At 42.8% G+C, this 20,235-nt stretch overlaps 2 protein-coding genes across 2 annotated transcripts; both read left to right on the plus strand.

Moving 5' to 3' along the window:
- Nucleotides 1-1,376: 1,376 nt before the first annotated feature.
- LOC139916979 (uncharacterized) lies at nucleotides 1,377-7,261 on the plus strand. Its single transcript, XM_071905993.1, has 4 exons — nucleotides 1,377-1,571; nucleotides 3,956-4,185; nucleotides 4,841-5,084; nucleotides 7,142-7,261. The coding sequence occupies exons 1-4, from the start codon at nucleotides 1,437-1,439 to the stop codon at nucleotides 7,259-7,261; spliced, it is 729 nt and encodes a 242-aa protein (XP_071762094.1). The 5' UTR covers nucleotides 1,377-1,436.
- Nucleotides 7,262-8,708: 1,447 nt separating this feature from the next.
- LOC144539506 (uncharacterized) lies at nucleotides 8,709-16,970 on the plus strand. The gene is made up of 3 exons (XM_078284813.1): nucleotides 8,709-8,843; nucleotides 11,265-11,453; nucleotides 14,777-16,970. Exons 1-3 carry the CDS (start codon nucleotides 8,718-8,720, stop codon nucleotides 14,942-14,944), a joined length of 483 nt encoding a protein of 160 aa, XP_078140939.1. The 5' UTR covers nucleotides 8,709-8,717; the 3' UTR covers nucleotides 14,945-16,970.
- Nucleotides 16,971-20,235: the final 3,265 nt, after the last annotated feature.

Below are 20,235 nucleotides of genomic sequence, written 5' to 3' on the forward strand. Positions count from 1 at the left end.
AAAATAACAGGTAGGCACACACAGGAGTTTTATATGCTACTGACTAGTTACTATTGGAGCTACAAGTCCAGCCTCTAGTCACTACTATTTGAGAAACTGGTCACATTACTTAGGTCTATTTGAGTTAGGTCTACATGTCAAGTTACTATAACTATTCACGTTACGAGTCAAATTCCATACTATTCAACTTACTATTCCAATTACTATGTTACTTAGTATTTGAGTTCCAACTCAAGTTGCTTACTATTCAAATTATTACTCAAGTTACTTAAAATTTGAATTACTTGTCATGTTATTAGTCAGTTTACTTACTATTTGAGGCTCTAGTCAAGTTACAAGACAACATACTTACTAGTCTAAATACTAACTACTGGAGATCCTAGTCCAGTTACTTACTAGTGAATTTACTTACAAGTGGAGAAAGTCTCCATTCATTTCTCCATTGATAAATGCAAAATAATAATTTCCCATGAACAATGAGCTGCATGGACTTTGCCAGAGCATTTGGTTTTGGTTGAGGAGCACTGACCTACTGAAGACCAAACATCATGTGGTTTGCTGAATTAGACCACAGAGCCATGCAAGACCTCAGGCTCGATTAGATAAAATACTGAAACAGCTGATCGGAGGTTTTCTCCCAAACAGGAATGAACCCTCCTCAGCTGTACCCTTTCTGCCCCACTACCCGAGACAGTATTTGAATTTTCATAACAGACAGAAGTGTGGGCATTTACATATCACCTGTGAGTTTAAATGTTAAAAGAAACCATATGATCAGATACAAACATTTCTACATTGGGGCTTTGGAGCTGGGCCAGAAGAAAAACATCCATGAAATGTTCTGGTTGAGTATAAACATGATTTAAAATTATAAAGTCAGTCCAGCATGACATCATTAGATAATATTTTAATTGATTTAATTGTTAAATGTAGGCCTAAAAGTCAAAACAACCAAGTGAAAATACATTGGCAACAAAAACAAGTTAAGGCAATGCATATTAAGCCTTTTACATATATTTCAGAACATGCCAAGAAATAAAATCATATTCAGAAGTGGCAAAAAATGTATCTGTCCATGTAGATTACTGTCATTATGAATATATTGTGGTCAGTCACTATTGTATAGTGAGGGACTACTGTACATTTTATACATATTGTACATTTTGAAACATATCTCTAAACATATTCTGGAGTCAATTTATATCAATTTTAATGTATATTTGAGCTTCATTGACAGCGTGCTTAAATGCCAGTTTAAGCATTCACAATTTACACTCCAGTCCAGTAGGCGGCGGTAATGCGCCAATCTCGTCGATTTGTCCGCCGCCAAAACACTCATTTCACAGAAGAAATATTTTTCTTTTCGGAAGAAGGTCCCGACAAAGCGGCCCTATTTCTTTTCAGCCAGAAAAAGTCAAACAAACCTAAAACCAACGATGTACGCCAGGACAAATGCCGGTAGTACACATGGAGACTTTCAGGACAGAAACGGAGTGAATTATGTGACATCGGCAGAGTCTTTTGGACACTGCTCTCAATTGTTCTGGAAAAAGGATCCCAACGACTCCGGAGTAAGAAAGCCTGCTGCTATTGCCGTTAGCTAGCGAGCCGAGCGAACGAAGAGTCATCTCAAACGGCCAATATATGCATATTTTGCCAAGTTATCATTCAGCTAAATGTCTTTCTCATATCAGACTGTCAGTGGGGTGTCTGTAGTACAACGTAGCAACATTAGCTACTTTGTAGCCGCAAGTTATGTTACTCAACAACATTGTTAGCATCATGCTAACGTAGCGTTACCAGTCGTCATGCTGAGCGACTCATGGCCTGCTAGCCACCTAGCTGCCTAGCTAGGTGGCTAGCAGTAATTAGCTTTCTGCACCGCTAAAGCGTTCTGTTGTGGTTACACTGTCAAAAAGGCTCGTGGAAATACATACTTATGCACCGGGCCTTTCCATTATCATGTTTTGATACAGCGATACACGGTTACAGATCTGTAAGGCTACTTAACTGTATTGCTAAGCAGCAGCTAGCTAATGTTAACATTAGACAGCGCTGGCTCTCTTACGCAAACCGAGCAGAGCCTTTGCAAAACAAGGCAGTGATGGAAAGCAGTTTTTTGGGTGACCCGCGGGTAGAACCGTGCAGGGAAGGTTCAGAGCGACTATTGTTAACCACTAAGCGACAATTGTACCGATAAAAGCAGAAGTTAATGTGTGCGGCCTGCGATATTGTTAGCGAATAGCGCAAAGTAAACATGACGAGGTTGTCCCACCGGAAACCGAAGCGGAAGACGCCCCGGAGGAGGACTTTGAAAGACCTCTTTGTGATGCTAGACTGTGTGCTTCATTCATGATTACACTTAACCGACAGATTAGCTACACTGCGCACACACACAAACACCTATGCATGAATATATATTTTCAACCCTTGAATATCCTCACAGGCTTCCTCTGTGTGCATGTGCACTTATGTGCATGTGGAAGTTAAATGTATATAATCTTTATGTTTTAGTGTGCCTTCCTTCAATTTAACTAATCACACTGTGTGACAGGGGAATCTGAGTGGACTGGGTTGCTAAATTTCTCATAACCTCCCATGTCTTATCCGTTTGGTTCACCTCATATTTCTCTCTTCACTCTCCCATAGCCATCTGTAGCAAGACACTCCATCTTCTAATTGTTTCTAACATCCATCAGGATAATTCAAACTTTCTCTGTGTTTGTTGCTTTGCCCCAGCCAAGCTACACCACCGATCAGAGCGATCAGTTATGCATCAGATATTTCTTTCCTTTCTTTTATAAGATAATTTTCATCTCACTCAATCAAGTTTCTCTGCTGGCATCATCCTCCAAATGAGAAATTATATCAATAATACCCAAGAGCGCAGTCTTTTCTGTGGTTTTGGGTACGATGGGGATGCGGTAGCTGCTGGCAGCACCCAATTAGTCGTAATCGCAGTAAATTAGCTGACGGCAGCACCAAAGTATCAGTGATCACAATAAAGAACATCTTCTAGCATGTTGTAAAATAATCATAAACTTTATTTATAGAGCACTTTTAGAAACAAAGTATCAAAGTGCTTCAAAGAACAGCAGAGAGGAAAACAATAAAACGACCTAAAAACAATGCTGCTGTAAATTTGGGAACACAGTACATTTTCTGTCACACATCTGAACCCAGACGTTACGTAGTTGTCATCAGAGCTGTTAAACTATTTGTAGCTTGAGATTTAAGCCATTTCTCCAAATTGTTGGTAGCTCGGGGGAACACCAAAACACCTTGTGATGTCCATAACGAATCCAGGCTAACCAAACATCCGTCTGTGTGTTTGCTCCTCTGTTTGTGCCGAGTGCCGCTATTAGTTTGTGGTGGCATCTCATGGGAAATTCTATTTTGATGTGAAATCTTTTTTCATCCAGTGAAATTGCATCAAGAAAACTGTTCTTCTTTCCCTTGTGCACTGAATGTTTTAAGCAGAAAACATAACATGCAACTATTCCAACATGCATTTAACTAAATAGAAGAGATAAAACATGGGAGAGAAAGTGAAACTATTAATACCCAAACATGGCAACAATCAGAGCACTTTAAAGGCCGAACAGGTGCGTTGCAGTAGCCTAGAGGTCAGAGAAGTACATTTGTGACCAGAAAGTCATCCGTTCACTTGCTCAGAAAACCTGGAAAGTGAATGAGGAACACACTCCCTTTCCTCAACAACTATTGGTGGTGGGGTGGCCTAGTGGTTAGAGAGCCTGTCCCACAACCAGGGGGTCACAGGTTTGAATCCCGCAGCAGCCAAGACGGTGAACCCCTACCTGTTGACACATTCTCAGTCCCTCTCTCTCATGACTAAATGCCCAAACTGTAAAAGCTCATGAATCAAAGTGACGTTGTGATATTTGTACATCAGTGTACTGACTTTCATCTCCCGCCTCCCTTTCCTCCGTGACAGCCGAGTTCGACCATCAGTTGGTGCGACCAGCTCCCCTCCTCCTCGGCCGCTCTCTCCAGCTCCAGTCTCTCCATGGACTCTCGAGCGGCGGCGGCGGCGGCAGCAGCGGCGGCGGCGGCAGACCTGGACTCAGATGAGAGACCCTACGCCTGCGACCTCTGCAACTGCGCCTACAAGCACGCCAGCTCCCTGCTCAACCACAAGCTCACCCACCGGACCGGAGACTTCAGGTGGGGACTCGCGACTTTTTTTTTTTATTCAGGGGAATCATTGCTAATGGGAAATACCACTTGATATTACGAATTGATTTAACTTTTCTCGGTAATTTTATGTACCAGTGGTGCTTGGGATATTTTAGTTTTGTTCTAGTGCAGAAATGTTTTTCTTTTGATATTTTATCGTAATAGAGATATCATTTCTAAACATCAGGACAACATTGTCATTGTTATTTTAATTTTTGTGGTGGTAGTGTGCTTGGGGGGAAACATTATTTCAGAATGAATTCCCGTGGCTAAAGGCAGATCAGTCAAGTGTAGGAACAACTCTCCCATAGTAAGGAACCAGGGAATGAAGGTTCTCATCTGTGCTGTCATCAAAATATCCAGCCTGGAGTTTCTCCAAATAGGAAAAAAAACACCCTGAAATACTAAAGTGGAGTTAGAAAGTCGGGGTGACGTAATGGTTAGAGAGAGCTTGCTGTAACCTAAAGGCAGATGTGTGTCCGTCGACAGCAGTGCGTCTTGCCAAAGTGTTTTTGAGCAAGACACTGAACCCCTACCTGCTCATTTGTAAGTTGCTCTTGATGGAGAGCATCAGGTAAACGCCTGGAAAAAAACTATTTTTTTTTTTCCTAACCTCTACTCTGTTTCCGGCTCCAAAACCCAGGTGCGACTTTTGCAGCAAGCCCTACACCAACTACATGTCCCTGCGCAACCACATGCGAATCCACGGACAGAAGCGCTACGTGTGCGACCTGTGCGGGAAGGCCTTCCGCCTGGCCCGGTACCTCCGCAACCACCAGAAGATCCACGACGACGGACCCAACCGCTTCGACTGCCCCTCCTGCTGCAAGAGTTTCAGGACCATGCTGGAACTGGCCCAGCACCGCTGCAGTGCTGCATCCAGCCAGGTTGGTGTGTGGGTGGGTGGGTGGGCGTGTTTGGGTGGGTGGGTGGGAGGTGAAGAAGAAGTGGATGCGCGGATGAGAGTGTGTCATGGCTGCATTATCATGGCTAAAATGACAACCCTATGAAGGTATTTTCGCAGCAAAACAACTGAGAGCATGATGGAATTTACACTTGGAGACAATATTCACACCTCTTTGAGCACAATTTGAAATCACAGAAAAGATTTACACATTTTTAAGGCAATATTTGAATCAATGCAATAGCGGCTGCATACTTGTAATATAATATTCCAGTTTAGAATATCATAATTTGCTTTGCTACAAAAATCCCCATTATTTTGCTAGATGTCGTGATCACAATTATGAATCACAGTGACTAGCAGAGCTGGAGTCGAGCGACTTGTGATTCCACTGATTGCTCCCAGCGCTGTGCATCGCTCCGCTCAGCCTCCGCTTGTTCCTTTATGAAGACCTTCCCTCTGCTCTGCTCCGCTCTCCTCCCACTCACCTTCCAATTTACAAACAGCTGTGCTCCGACTTTACTCACTTCTCCCTCTAAAGCAGCAGTTTTTGTAGCATAATTTGAAGTTTGATCGTACGAACTTAAAATCAATGAAATGATTTATTTTGCACCCATAGTTTAGCACAACCCTTGTTACTGTGTCGACACTGTACTGTATGTAAGCATGTGCTGTGTGGAAAGGCTGGCTTTGTGCACAAGATATTAACTTTAAAAAGGACGAGTTCACCCCAGAATGAAAATTCTGTCGTTATCTGCTCATAGCTGAAGCTTCATTGAAGTTTGTGCACCCAACAAACACACAACTGCCACAGGTCCATCTCAGCTTTCCCACAAACAGTTTCAATAATGTGGTTTGGAGTTTCAAAAAGGGCATAAAATGACCATTGGATTTCTCTAAATAACTCCTGCAGCATAATCCCAAGTGTTTTGTAGCAAAATTAATCCACTGTGACTCCAAAAAGCCTATATTTACTCCATTATCGCCTATATTTACCTCACCAACACTTCCTTGTTATTGAAAGTGTGAACAGCCGCACGCCTTGTCGCATCGCCCTACAGCGCTCCACCAGAAGGCTCCACACGCCTACTGTGCAGCGCACCGCCTCACTCCCACACGGGACACTTTATTCCCTCCGATAGAGGAGGCTGGAGGCGGCGCTCCAGCCTGCAGGAGGCCGAGGGCGCGTGGCGAGCGGTCGGGTCTCGAGTGGTACCAGAGCGGGATGGAGCTGTAAAGTTTGAAACTTACACCCTCCATACTCAGGTTAATGTGTGACTGCTCTGCTGCGTTCACATGGTCTGGGTATTAGTCTTGGCTCGATTCGGGGAACAAAATTATTCTACTACATTCATCTTATATGAACATCTTTAACTATTTAAAACTACTGTTAGCATTCCCAAGGGAAATATAAGTTAAATGTGATGTTCCAGTATCATCAAATTCTGTGATTATTTGTGCTAAAATTCTAAAAACTGTGCAGTCCTGGGATGTGTGTGATAGGTGCGTGATAGGTGCGTGATAGGTGTGTGATGGTGTGAGCGTGTGTGTGTGGATAGGTGACAGTGTGTTGTAAACTAACACCAGCACCCAGCCAGCCAAATGCTGCTAAATCTCTGCTGTGGCTGGTAAATTGGTCTTCTGTACTCGGGATAGTAAGTGGATCTGTGTGTGTGTCTGTATGTGTGTGTGTGTGTGTGTGTGTGTCTTTGTATGCATGTATAGGGGTATTGCGTATTAGTAAATGTGCGCATGTTAATATCCTCGTACTTTTTCCTCGTACCTCTATCCTCTCTAGGACCGAAAAGTCCCCCTCAACTTTGTGAGGACATTTTTGCTAATCCTCCAACAGTGAAAACGTGTTGTGGAGTTAGGCTTAGAACAGGGTTAGGCTAAGTTTAGGGACAGGGTCAGGGCTTAGAGGTCAGGGAATAAATATAATCTGGTGGAATTTCCTCACAAGTATAGTAATGCAAATTTATGTGTGTGTGTGTGTGTGTCTGTGTGCGCGTCTGTGTGCGCGTGGGGTTGGTTCATAAGAACCGGTTCAACTGCCCGTCCTGCTTTAAGAGCTACCGAACCATGCTGGACCTGGCCCAGCACCGCTGCAGCGCCGCGGCCAAAAACCAGGTTGGTGTGGGCGTGTGTGTTGTGCTGTGAGAGAGAGAGAAAGAGAGAGAGAGAGGGAGGGAGAGAGGGCGAGCGAGAGCCGGCAGGTTTATCTGTAGCTGTGAGTAAGGGCCAGCTTACACAGGAGAGTTTTTCGATCTGATGGCGCCACTGAAGGATCAAAACACCAATTACTGCGTTTATCTGCCGATACAGACTTTCGCTGAAGTCATTTCCCGGCATTGCTTTCACAAGAAATAGTGACGGCAAAAAAAGTTCTGGGAGGCAGATCTTTTTCCTTGATGTTGGATTCGAAAACCAAACTCCTTTGTTTCCATTTCTTTTTCCTCACTGCCAAGTTTCCTATTGGGAGTTTTTCATCTACAAGCACTGGGTAATATCTGTGGATATGAGCTGCTGCCAGCGTGAGCCTGGATCTAACATTTAGGCAAACACCGACTGACGATGGGTGCCAGGACATTTGACTGACCATAGATTTAACTTCTAAAAATCTTCTAAAACTTCTAAAAAAATATGTGAAATTTTGCATTTTTGAGGACATCTTTGCCAGTTCTTACAAGGAATAAAAGCTTATCGGAGTTGAGGTTTCAGGTTCGAGATACGATTAGCCTCAGTTTGAGCTTACATTTAGACATTTAGCTGCCACAGATGGGGTTGAGATGAGGGAGGAGGTTTAGGTTAAAGTTAGGTTAAGATAAGGGATAGGATTCAGTTTAGTTTAAGGTTCACGTTAGAATAAATACTGTTAGACATAATGTAGTTGTCAGGGTTAAGGGATAAGGGATAAGATGAAGGTTTATGTTAAGGGTAACAGTAGTCGTACAGCTGTGATGTCTAGGGATTAGGGAATGACGTTTGGTAGAATAAATGTTTCTGTGACTGTGTGTGTATGCGCATGTGTGTGTGTGTGTGTGTGTGTGTGTGTGTGTGTGTGTGTGTGTGTGTGTGCATGTGTACGTACAACTTACCCACTCCATCCCCCCCCCATGGCAATAGAAGGTTTTAAGTAAGATAAGGCAGTGAGTCTTCAGTTTCCCAAAGATAAACTGGTTTGTCAGCCACACTTCAAATATATAAGTCTTAGAAATATACACTAAATAGCATAAGAGACTTTTAAGTAATCGGTTAAAAAAAAAAAACAGTTCATCACCATCCATCTGTCACCTTTCTCCCTCTCTCTCTCTCTCTCTCCCTCCCCTCTTTCTTTTATCTCACTCTGTCGCTCTTCGAGGTTCAACTCAGCATGCATCACTTGCATAAATGCGACACAAACAACATCGCCAAAGTGAATAATGGCAATGAAAATAATTTTAAAACGTCTCCCTCTCTCCTCTCTCCCGACCTGCTGCCCTCCTTCCTTCCCTTCCCTTCCCTCCTCCCGTCCATCCAGCCCGGCAGTCGTCGTTCCAATTTCTCCACCACTCCTCGTCGTCAGCAGCAGCAGCAACAGCAGCAGCAGCAGCAGCAGCAGAACAACGCTACTCCCATGATGCAACAGCAGCACGGAGGACACGCCCAGCAGGAACCTCTGCCCTCCCACTGCGTCTCCCCCATGTCCCAGGGCGGGCAGGGCGGCGGCGTGCCTAGCCAACCCGTCCCTGACCCCCACCAGGTAGGGAAGAGGAATCGTAAAAGACTTGTGAATTGGTTTTATATTGTTTTTGTTGCTGTTATTATATACCAGGTGAAGGAGGCAAGAACAAAAAGTGGTGAATTATTATAGAGCTGCAACGATTAATCGATTAGTTGTCAACTATTAAATTAATCGCCAACTATTTTGATAATCGATTAATCGGTTTGAGTAATTTCTTAAGAAAAATAAGTCAAAATTCTCTGATTCCAGCTTCTTAAATGTGAATATTTGCTGGTTTCTTTACTCCTCTATGACAGTAAACTGAATATCTTTGGGTTGTGGACAAAACGAGACATTTGAGGACGTCATCTTGGGCTTTGGGAAACACTGATCGGCATTTTTCACCATTTTCTGACATTTTATAGACCAAACAACTAATCGATTAATCAAGAAAATAATCGACAATGAAAATAATCGTTAGTTGCAGCCCTAAATTATTATTTTTTTATGTTTTATGTGCAGCAAGCTGGTCATTATCACAAAATAAGCTCCGACGGGGTGAATCAAGACCCCGAAGCAAAGCAGAGATTATTTTATTATTATTATTAAAAATATATTATTATTATTATTATTTCGCAATAATGACCGGTTTCCTTTACTTTCTCCTGCTTATTACGCGGCTGCTTACCAGATACATCGTTCACATCGTACATTTGTCACAAAATATTAATTTGAAATTATTTTATCACAAGTTAAAGTCATTTAAGGGCTGCAACCTGAGAAACGTCTGTAGCTAGCATCCGTGGCTACGCTGCAGGAGAGCTGAAATAAATCTGGTAAAATTGCCATTCAGCCTCTAACCAGCGATCATAAGTTTTGTGCTCATTGAATAAATTAAAAGTAATATTGGAAAAAATCTTCCGTGTTCCTAACATCAGTTAGTCAAGGTCCCCACGGGTCCTTGAAATACTTGAAAGTTTGTGAATTTGAGAAAAAAAAATCAAGGCCTTGAACGTTTTTGAAAATAGACATAAATAGACATGAGTCATTGAAAGTGCTTGAATTTAGAGAAGTTGTTGAGAAGTGTTCACACATTCAAGCCTCTCTCTCTCTTTAAATTGTTGTCTGTGAGCTTCTGTAAAGCCTGCTGGTTCTCATTATAAAAATTCTCAGTGTTGTCACAGTAATTAACCTTGATCCGTGTCTCAAACTATGCCGTGTTGGGTCCTTGAATTTGAGGGAATTGGGCCTGGAAAGTCCTTGAATTTGATGTTTAAGAAGGTGTGGGAACCCTGGTTAGTCGAGGTTAGCTGTTAACAAGTACGCCCAGCACTTTATAGGTGCGGAAGACAAGCGGTGGGGTGGGAGGGTCTGCATGAGTAGAGCGATGGAAACAAGGTTAACTTTAAACAACAAATCTGATGTGGTAGCTCTGTGTGTTGAAACTAAGAGAATCGCTGAACTAAATATTTAATTCCTGCGTGTAATCCATGCCGCTACAGTACATGAATACACTGCTAAATACACCACTAAACTGTGAGCTGCTCCCTGTTCAGCCGCCAGCCTCTAGTCTGTTGATGCTTGTGTGACTTCTACCGTACTGCCTGGTGTATGAGCGCACACTTTATTTCAAGGCTCTGGGGCCAATTCACCTAAGCGTTGCGCATTGCAAAAAGCGTTGCACACGAACGAACAAACACACACAGCCCCGATCTTATAGAGGTGTTCCTCCGGAGTACGTAATAACAGACCTCAGAAGGCGTTCATTGGCCAATCAGAATTAAGTATTCAACAAAGCCATGTAATAGCTCTTGTCACCGTTTCATCGCACTTGGGTGAATAATGGGCTTCATTCACACGTTAGGGCTGAACGATTTTGAAAAAATATCTAATTGCGATTATTTTGACTGATATTGCAATTGCGATATTAGAGGGAATGATCATTTTTACATCATTATTCTCATTTTCATTGAAAAACGTATTAAAATGATTATGGTGTGATTTTTGCGGGGATCTGTACCAAACAAAGATGTTTTCTTAAGTCTGTGGAATATGATGTGTAGGCCAGGACATCTCTGCAGCACGACAATATTTAATCTAAAATGGTATTTTGACACACATTTCGCCTTTAACAAATATTGCGCCTCCTGCGATTTGAAAATTGCAGTAGGCCATATTGCGATTTCGATAAAATTTCGATTAATTGTTCAGCCCTATCACACGTGCACCATTGATATTCCGGAGACTAGTGTTGTCTGTCTAGGCGTTTGCACATTTTAAACCCATGACCTGTTTACAATGGCAACAAAGGGATTTTTAAAATTTGTTTACTTTAGAAACCTGAATAATGGGTACAATATGTCGATATGTGTGTGGGATACTGTGACATATAAACATGTCCTGCTGGTTTTTAGCAGTTCCATCAGGGAGTGTGTGCTGAGGTTTTCTCTCTGCCAGCAGGGCCGTTCCAGCTCCGCCTCCTCCCAGAGCCAGGGCAGCCAGAGCATGAGGAGCTCCTCCTCCAACAAGCACGCCTCCTCCTCCAACTCCTCCTCCACCACCTCCTACTCCCTGCTCCAGCCCCTGGTGCCTGAGGTAAAGGAGATGGTGGGCTCGCCATACACTAGGCTGAACGCCAGCAACCCCATGGTAGGAGAGAGAACCGCCGCTCGCCCGCCGTCCGCTATCTGCCGGCTAGCTGCCTCCTCCCTGTCTGGCTACTAACATCAGAACAGAGGGACTAATCTCTCGGCTCTTTAACTCTTACGTTGTGTGTCCACCAGGAGCCTCGCCTCACAGCACTCCCTTCTGTTTCAACCTTTTGAAGTAGAGATGCACCGATGCCACTTTTTCAATGCCGATACCGATTACGAGTATGAAAGTTTAAGTTAAGGAGTTCCGATCCATTACTTTCACTGAACAGTGCAGGCTTACTCCCTTAGTTTGGGGTCAATGGACAAAATTATTGAGATAAAATCCTTGTTTTTCCCACTGTTTGAGAAATACAGGCTTCTATGTGCCACAAATGCATAAAATCAAGACAGTTTACTTTTATTTCTTACATGTTACTCATGGCTTTCGGTATCAGATTTTAGTCTTGGGTAAAATCTCCGATACCGATATTCCATTTTAGCCTGGTATCGGTGCATCCCTACTTTTAACTTTGTTTATTTCTATAGACCTTTATCACAGCTTGTCTCAAAGGACTTTACAGAGAATGAGCCTAACTAGATCTAACTAATCAACAATCAACCACAGAACAGAATGATACAGAACAAACATCAGGAAGAGCACAAAACACACAAAAGCAGATTTGATCAAGACATAACAGCTGTTCCACATAGCCTAACATACCTGACACCTCCAGCCTTAGACCCTTAATACATAATACATACAAGGAATAACTTCCAAGAAAACCTTGTTAAACCTTGTTTTAATGGAACAGAGACACTGTTATGTGCTATCGACTGCACCGACAGACCCGTATGTTTTTAGCGCTGTGCACCATAAGTGAAAAATATTTCACCTCTAAGCAAAAGAGCGACCAGCGCTTCCCCCAAGCGTCAGTGTCAGTGACAGAGCTGCCTGGTGGACACAGGAACGAAATTCTCTACTTCAATATTTTCCAAATAAGGGCTTGTTAGTATTGTTAGTATTTTTTGTTAACACAAGCTAGCTTGTTAGCTTTCAGGTATCGGCACCCACTGGTTTCAATGAGAACAATACTAACAATACTAACAACCTGCTCGTGTGCCCGACAGAAAAATAACAGACAAAATTCAGTGTCTTTAACACCGGCTGTCTACTCTTTGATTTTCAGTTTTTCTCTGGCGGTAGGGGAAACCCTCTAACACTGATAACTTGAGGCTGTGTAACGCTGCTGACTTGGTGCTGGCTTTCAGACTTTAAGACTAATCATTCACTCAACTTGTGTTGCACATCTCAGTGTCGTAGTACGGGCTGCACATGAGTCGCATCTAATCATACCATGGCGATATTGAAACAGCTTGTCATTTAGAGTGCCTGCAGTGGTTGAAAATAGTGATGAAGTTATTTTATTCCTCAAATCATCAAGCAGGGTGTCTACAGGTCCTGAAAGTGTTAAAATGTCTTACATATTAGCTTATCTCAAGGCATTTAAAGGGCTTCAATACAGGTGAATAAAAGCAAGTCTTAAATCTTTAAAAAGTGTGTGAGAAATCAGCCCGGTCAGGTCTACAGGTGTTTTAATCTTCACCTTTATTTCAGTCTCAACACTGGTCTGATATTACATTCTAACCAGCATTAAAAAGGTCTTAAAGAGATGTGTACCTTGGGTTGTGTATTTTCCTCCATGATAAAACCCCCAAAATCAGTGATTCTGTCATCTGTTGCTCTGGTAGAGGAGACTGGACACTACCATTGTATCACTGCCATCGTATGGAGGAAAAGTCTGAAAATCACACTTCTAGCACATAAACGAACAAAGCAGATTCTGACAATATATTAAAAAAAATTAGTCCTGTCGCTCACGTGTGTTTGAGTGAATCTCTTTCTTTATGTTTATTAAACCTTTCAGCTTGAACACTGAAACCCGGTCGGAGGAAACCTATGCTGATTTTGAAAAAAACACTACTAGTTTTTTTTATATATTGTCAGAATCTGCTTTGTCGGCGTTCCTTTATAAAAGTGATTTTCAGACTATTTCCTCATACAATGGCAGTGAATGGAGAGAGAAAAAAACCAACAGATCACAGAATCACTGATTTTTGGGGGTTTCATCATGGAGGAAGAGACACAACCCCAAGTCCAACAGCACTTTAAAGGCCATAGATTAAGCTTGATAAAACCTGCAGACACCCTGTCAAGATTATTGATCATGATTAGATTATCTAGCAAATTAAAAAGGATGATGATTTTGGCCGTAACTGTGCAGCCCTGCTCTCCATGCTTGCCCTCTGTCTGTCTCTGTCTAACTACACCTTCATTCTGCTGAGTCTTGTCCTGCATCAGACTTTGTTTTTGGCTGTTAGTAGAACTCTGTATTCTATTTCTCAGTGTGTCTCTACTGTTGCCTACAGTGTTGTTCACTGCTGCTCTGCTTTCCTCCTCCATCTGCACTTCATGATGCATCAAAGTGTTATTTTATCTGACAGTTCGCTCCATTGACTCACTCAAATGTTTTCTTCTCTTGCTCCCTCCCTCCCTCCCTCCCCCTCCCCGTCTCTTTTCTCCCTTCCTTTCTCTCTCTCCACCTCCCTCTCCCTCTTTCTCCTCTGTCTCCCACTTTCTCTCTTTATCCCTCTCCCTCCTCCCTCTTAATCTTTGTCCCCTCTTTCTCTCTCTTTCCCTCGTCTCCCTCTCCTTTCTAACTTTATTGCTCTCACACCCTTCCTCCTTCGATCTCCTTCCTTTCCCTCACTTCCTCTTTCTCCCCTTCCATCTCCGTCTCTCTCTCTCTCTCACTCTCTCTCTCTCTCTCTCTCTCTCTCTCTCCCTCTCCTTTCTAACTTTATTGCTCTCACGCCCTTCCTCCTTCGATCTCCTTCCTTTCCCTCACTCCCTCTTTCTCCCCTTCCATCTCCTTCTCCCCCCTCTCAATCTTTTTCCGCTCTCTTTCTCTCCACTTCTCATTGTCTCCGTCTCTCTCTCTCTCTCTCTCTCTCTCTCTCTCTCTCTCTCCCTCTCTCTCTCTCTCTCTCTCTCTCTCCCTGGTTTCTCCTTCTCCTCTCTAACTTTATTTCTCTCACACCCTTCCTCCTTCGATCTCCTTCCTTTCCCTCACTTCCTCTTTCTCCCCTTCCATCTTCGTCTCCCTCTCTCTCTCTCTCCTGGTTTCTCCTTCTCCTCTCTAACTTTATTTCTCTCACGCCCTTTCTCCTTCGATCTCCCCATCTCTTTATCTCCTTCTCTTTCTCTTTCCCTCGTCCCCCCCCCCCCCCCCCCCCCCCCCACACACACACACACACACACACACACACACACACACACAGCCGAAGCACCAGGACACTTTCTCTCTGGCCCCCCAGCGGCCTCTCACCACCATCAACCCCATCGGCCACGCCCTCCACCCGAACGGAGCGCCGACACTCAAACCTTCCCCCGTGCCGCGCACCATCCAGGGCATGCCCTGGGAGCAGCGCTCCCTCTACAACCAATGAAACCCGGGAACCAGCCGCCCTCCACGTCGCGTCCACCTAACCCCCCCCCCACTACCCCCCCCCCCTCCCTCTGACATACCCCTCCTCCCCGTTCCCCGATCCAGCGCCGAGGCTCGAGGTTTTCGCCCGCCGACTGCCTCCGTTCGACGCCGGACAACGCCCCGCCCCTCCACCGCTCCTTTTGGAAGTTGTGTTTGGGAATGGGGGAGGGCACCGTTGAGAACTAGTTGAGATTGATTACTGAGTAGTTAGGTTAAAAAAAATGTGTTGCCTTGACCCTCATGTATGATCTATGCCATGTACTGGATATAAGTTAAAATGTCTGTCCCTAACCTGTCCTTTCACTGAGAATTTATCTCCTTATCCCCCCCCTCCTCCCTCCCTCCCTCTCTAGTTAAAAAAACATCTATCTTTCCCATAATAAATAGTGTCACTCCCCTCCCTCCCCCCACCCCCTCCCTCTTTTCTATATGTTGAAAGAAATGAAAGGCTATTTTTTGAGAGAGAGAGAGAGAGTGTTTCGCTGCTTTTCCGACGCTCATCCAGACCACCGGAGACGAGGACGTCCCGGGCGCCGAGGACGTCCCGGGCGCCGAGTTGCTGTCGAAGCAAATGTGACGAAATTCTCCCTTCAGACTGTGTTTTTATGTTTGTAGACCCCCCACCACCTCCCACCTCCCACCTCCCGCCCCGCCCCGCCCCGCCCCACCTCCCACCTTTTTGTCAAACGCGGCTCCTGGAAAGGAAGGGGGAACTGTGAACTGTCTTTTCTTACAATTTTCTTTTTTTTTTTTTTACCCCCTTCATCCCGCTCCAGAATGAACAATGTGTATATTGAGAGTCGGGGAGGTGTCGTTACTACTTCGGATTGCCGTTACTGCTCTCTCTCTGGTTTATAGCGCCCCCAAGTAACAACAGGATGGACCACAACGGAAATAATCCAGCAGACCGTTCTTCTCGATGCAGTTCTGCAAAACCAGTTCTCAGTTCAGTTTGGCCGACATGTTCTGGAGGCCCGGTCGAATGAGCTCCTAGCCTGAAGCCCTGCTGTCGAAAAGGACCTGCGTTCCCCAGCCAGAGCCGCCGACGAGGAGAGTCTGGCCCCCGGGTGCCATGTTACCTTCTTTTAACACACAACTGAAAGCTCATTTTTTTCTAAACTTGCATTTCACCGATGGCTCGTTATTGCTGTCACCATGCCGTTGTAGTTTTGATAATCTGTTTGCTGGGAGTCAAGTGTACACCTTAACGGAGTGGACAGTACAAGTCTTCTTCCCTTTTTGTTACAGCTGACTGTTAACGTGTTTGTTAACCTTTTTTGTTTTAAAGCACTTTTAACTTTACGAGAAGTGCTATATAATTATTCATCGTCTCTCATCTGGAGCTGTTTGGGCTATAAAGATGTAACGGCGCCCTCCATCACATCATCTTGACACACCCAGCATTTTAACCCAGCATCACATGACCACAGGTGACTTAGCAGCAGCAGCCATGGTTCCAGGTTTGTGGCATCAACATGGCTGCCTCTGAAAACTACAATGGCCAAAATGTGTCTACGGCTCTGGACCCCCCACCCCCCGCGCGCCACCCGTCCCGCCCCCTCCACCCGCCCCCCCAGTCTTGCTTTTCCTGTAGAAACGTCATGCCTGCGTCTCACTGCTCCCAGGATGGATTTAGTTAACACCTACCTGCAGGGTGTTTCAATAAGCAGGCGTGCAGCGTTGGCCAGATAACTCTAAATAAAAGAAAGATTAATAAAAAAGAATTTTGTGAATGAAGAGGGAACATGAGTATCTGTGACGGCCATAAGTACCAATGTTCAAGTTGAAATGACTAATAATTTAATCACGTTGTTCTGTTAAAGGTTATCTTGCTAACTGGGCAGTCCTGTTTCTTGAAATACCCACAATTCTACTGACATTGTATTTCCTCTTTTTAAAGTTGTTTCTATTTTTATTCACGACATGTTTTCATTGTTGCTTTCTCTCTCCTTGTAAAGTGTCTTTGAGTATTTAGAAAAGTGCTATACAAAATAAAATGTTTTATTATTATCACCATCGGTGCCGGTTTCCCTATGTGCTAAACCTCCTGAGAAGAAAAATTAAATCCACATGCATCAGAATATAAATAATTGGAATGAAAATTTCCCCAGAGAGGAACAGTAACACAGTGAAAGTATGAGGAGGAAAAATGACAACTAGTATCCTGTACTGGTTGGGTTTACTCATTTCCACAAACTTTATCGCAACAGTTGAATAGAAAAGGTCACAAACTTAAATTGAAAGCAACAAAGCATTCTAAAAACTCTTATACAGCAGCTTGTGTAATTACAGTCAGTACAGGAAGATTTGTTTTTTATATTGGAATGAAATCCCAGTTTGAACAGAACCACCAGGGGGCGACATGCTGACTTCCCATCTTCCTCTTCCTCTTCCTCCGTGTGTACTGGAGAGTTTGCATTTAATCAAGAGCAGAAAACCTGATTTAAACGACTGTGGCTGCTTGTGGTTTTCTCTCTGATTGCTCCACTGATTGTTTCTGGTGGTTTCTCTGGTATGAAGCTGTGAGAAGATCCAATCTGGGCAAAAAAAAAACCCACTGAATTTGTGCTGTTGTTGCCTTTATAAATACAGTCAATTCGCCATTGTAATGAAATTACCTTTGGCCTATAAAAGTGTAACCACTTCCTCAGCTGAAGAACCAACAGCTGCTTCTGCTTCTTCTGCTTTCCTTCTTATGAAATGCATCACCACCCTTTGATGTAGAGTGTGAACTGAGAATTTACAATATCATGCAGAAAACAAACTCAAATTCTATTTTTCAGACTTGTTGACTAAACTCTGACTCCTCCTCTCCCATCCTGTCGTACAAATGTAAGAGTTCATTCCAAAATTATATCCATTTTTAGAAAAACTTAAATCTTCAAGCTTGAAAATCTTCAAAATTATAGATGATTCCACATACAGAAATACTTTGGTAGGGAAATGTATACGTCTACACAGTACACAGCAGATCGAACCCAAGCAGTTTCTATTAATAGTTTTGTGTTTGATTATATTTACATTTTCCATTTTAGACATTTAGCTGATGCTCTTATCCAGGATGACTTATGGGTGGACCTTGAAATATCTCAAGAAGAAAAATACACCAAACAACTACCCAGAAACACAAAGTACATCACCAATAGTTTCTCATGCTGGATTTCTCCTTTAATATGTTTCTTGATAAACGTTTACTTGTAATGTCGGTTATTCTACTGTTGACCTCACTGGATAAGGGCGTCACGGCTGAAAGTTAAATGTTAATGATGCTGTTGAAGAATCCGGATAAAGAAACCACACAGAACCTAATCACTTTAAATTGATGTGAAACTGTTTTCAAACGTTATCTGCTGAAGCCATTTATCCATTTATCCAAAGGTGCATAAAGATGACAGCTTCCTGGTTTGATGACATCACCTTTCCCACAGAGCAAAGCATCGTATTTGTTCAAGGGACAAGACGTCCAACTTCAGGCTGTTATCCACTAACATGATGTGTTGCTGCTAATAGAGTTCGACTCATATGGGCTGATAAATTTGACCTTTTTCATGCAAAAAAAACATTCCAAGTGTTCAGTGTTTCCTGCAGGATTTTCGTCTCATCAGGGTGGAAAAGCCTCTGAAACATTTAGAGCATCATGGGACACTAAAACTCTCCATTCAAACCCAGACTGATGATACAGTTTTAGGTGTAGCAGCTCTTCAAGTTTTAAAGTTGTGTTCACATTCATTTCCAGTGCAAACAATCTTTGCTTGGAGTTCAGGTCCTGTCATGTCTGTGTGTTGCTCCTCATGCTGCGTTCAGGTCGTATTGATTTACCCGTAAAATACAACGTGCCGACTGGGAAAAACATTCACATCAAGCTCCCAGTGCTGATTACAAGTTGGACATGGGATTATTTATATCTCCCATGAAGTGTGTCAACATGACAAACACTGCAGCGAATCCCAAATCATAAATCACAATCATCAGTTATATTCAAACTAATGAAATCAACTCTACTTACAAAAAGCGAGCAGTATCTGCAGTTGGTTGATTTTAAATTCAAGATGTTCAAAACTTTTACACGTTTTCTAATCCCCCCTTTTTTTTTTTAGCAATCCAGGATCCAACTGTTCTCTCTCTCTTTGAGTCAGGTTTTCAAAACATTATCAGACAGGATCGTTCTGATCCAGATACGCTGGGTCAAGACTACAGAATCCAGACTCTATCCTGACCTCTGACCTCTGTCCTGACACCTGTTGGACCAGTTATGTTCTTATAGACCAAAAATAAACAAAACATGAGGAAACTAGATGAGAACGTATAAAAGACAGTTTTTATGTTACTTTTATGCTCTTTTCTGCACAAGTACCAGTCAAACGTTTGGACACACCACATTTTTCTTTATTTTTAGTATTTTCCACATTTTAGAATAATAGTAAAGACATCAAAACTATGAAATAACGCAAATGGAATAATGCAGCGACCAAAAAAGTGTTAAATCAAAACTATCTTATATTTTAGATTCTTTAAAGTAGCCACCCTTTGCCTTGATGGAAAGGCAAAGGCTTTGGAAAGAAATTCATACATAGGATCAACTTCACTATTTATATTTGTCTAAGAAACTAATTCCAAGCATTTAAGCAGAAGCCTTTAGATCAAAATGACTTTAAGAGAATGAGAAACACAGAACATTCAGTCAGGTGGGTCCAGACTGTTGACTGGTAGTTTATACAACGAATAAGAACTTAAAGACAAAATTCAAAGTCTCATTAGATGGCAATAATTGAAAATCTACAAAATGGCAGTTGGCATGAGACTTGGTTTGAAGGTTTTATTTAATAAATTGAATTATACTCAAGATGAATCAGCTGGATTTTCTCCACATCCTCACCAGTTAAGTCAGTTTCCTCCACTGGGATCAAACACCATCCTGACTTTGGGCATCAAACTCTCCTAATCTCTGCCTTTGACTTTTCATAAACGCAGAAACATTTAAACTTGATTTAAAAGCTATAGGATTGGATTCCTCAGTCCAGATCCCAATCTGAATGATCAGAATCTCAGTTATCAATTCTGAAAAATTCAATTTTCAGATTTAATCCAATCTGATTTCTGACATCCCACCAGAAAAGTTTTAACACTGGGCCCAGATCCATGTTTCACTCGAGCGTTTAATAGAGACTGGACTTTTTTTTTTTTTTTTTTTTTTTAGAGAGGAGATAAAAATATTCAAAGTAATTGATTAGTTTCCTATCAATATCCTCA

Source organism: Centroberyx gerrardi, chromosome 7, assembly GCF_048128805.1.
Source record: "Centroberyx gerrardi isolate f3 chromosome 7, fCenGer3.hap1.cur.20231027, whole genome shotgun sequence".
Classification (NCBI taxonomy): domain Eukaryota; kingdom Metazoa; phylum Chordata; class Actinopteri; order Beryciformes; family Berycidae; genus Centroberyx; species Centroberyx gerrardi.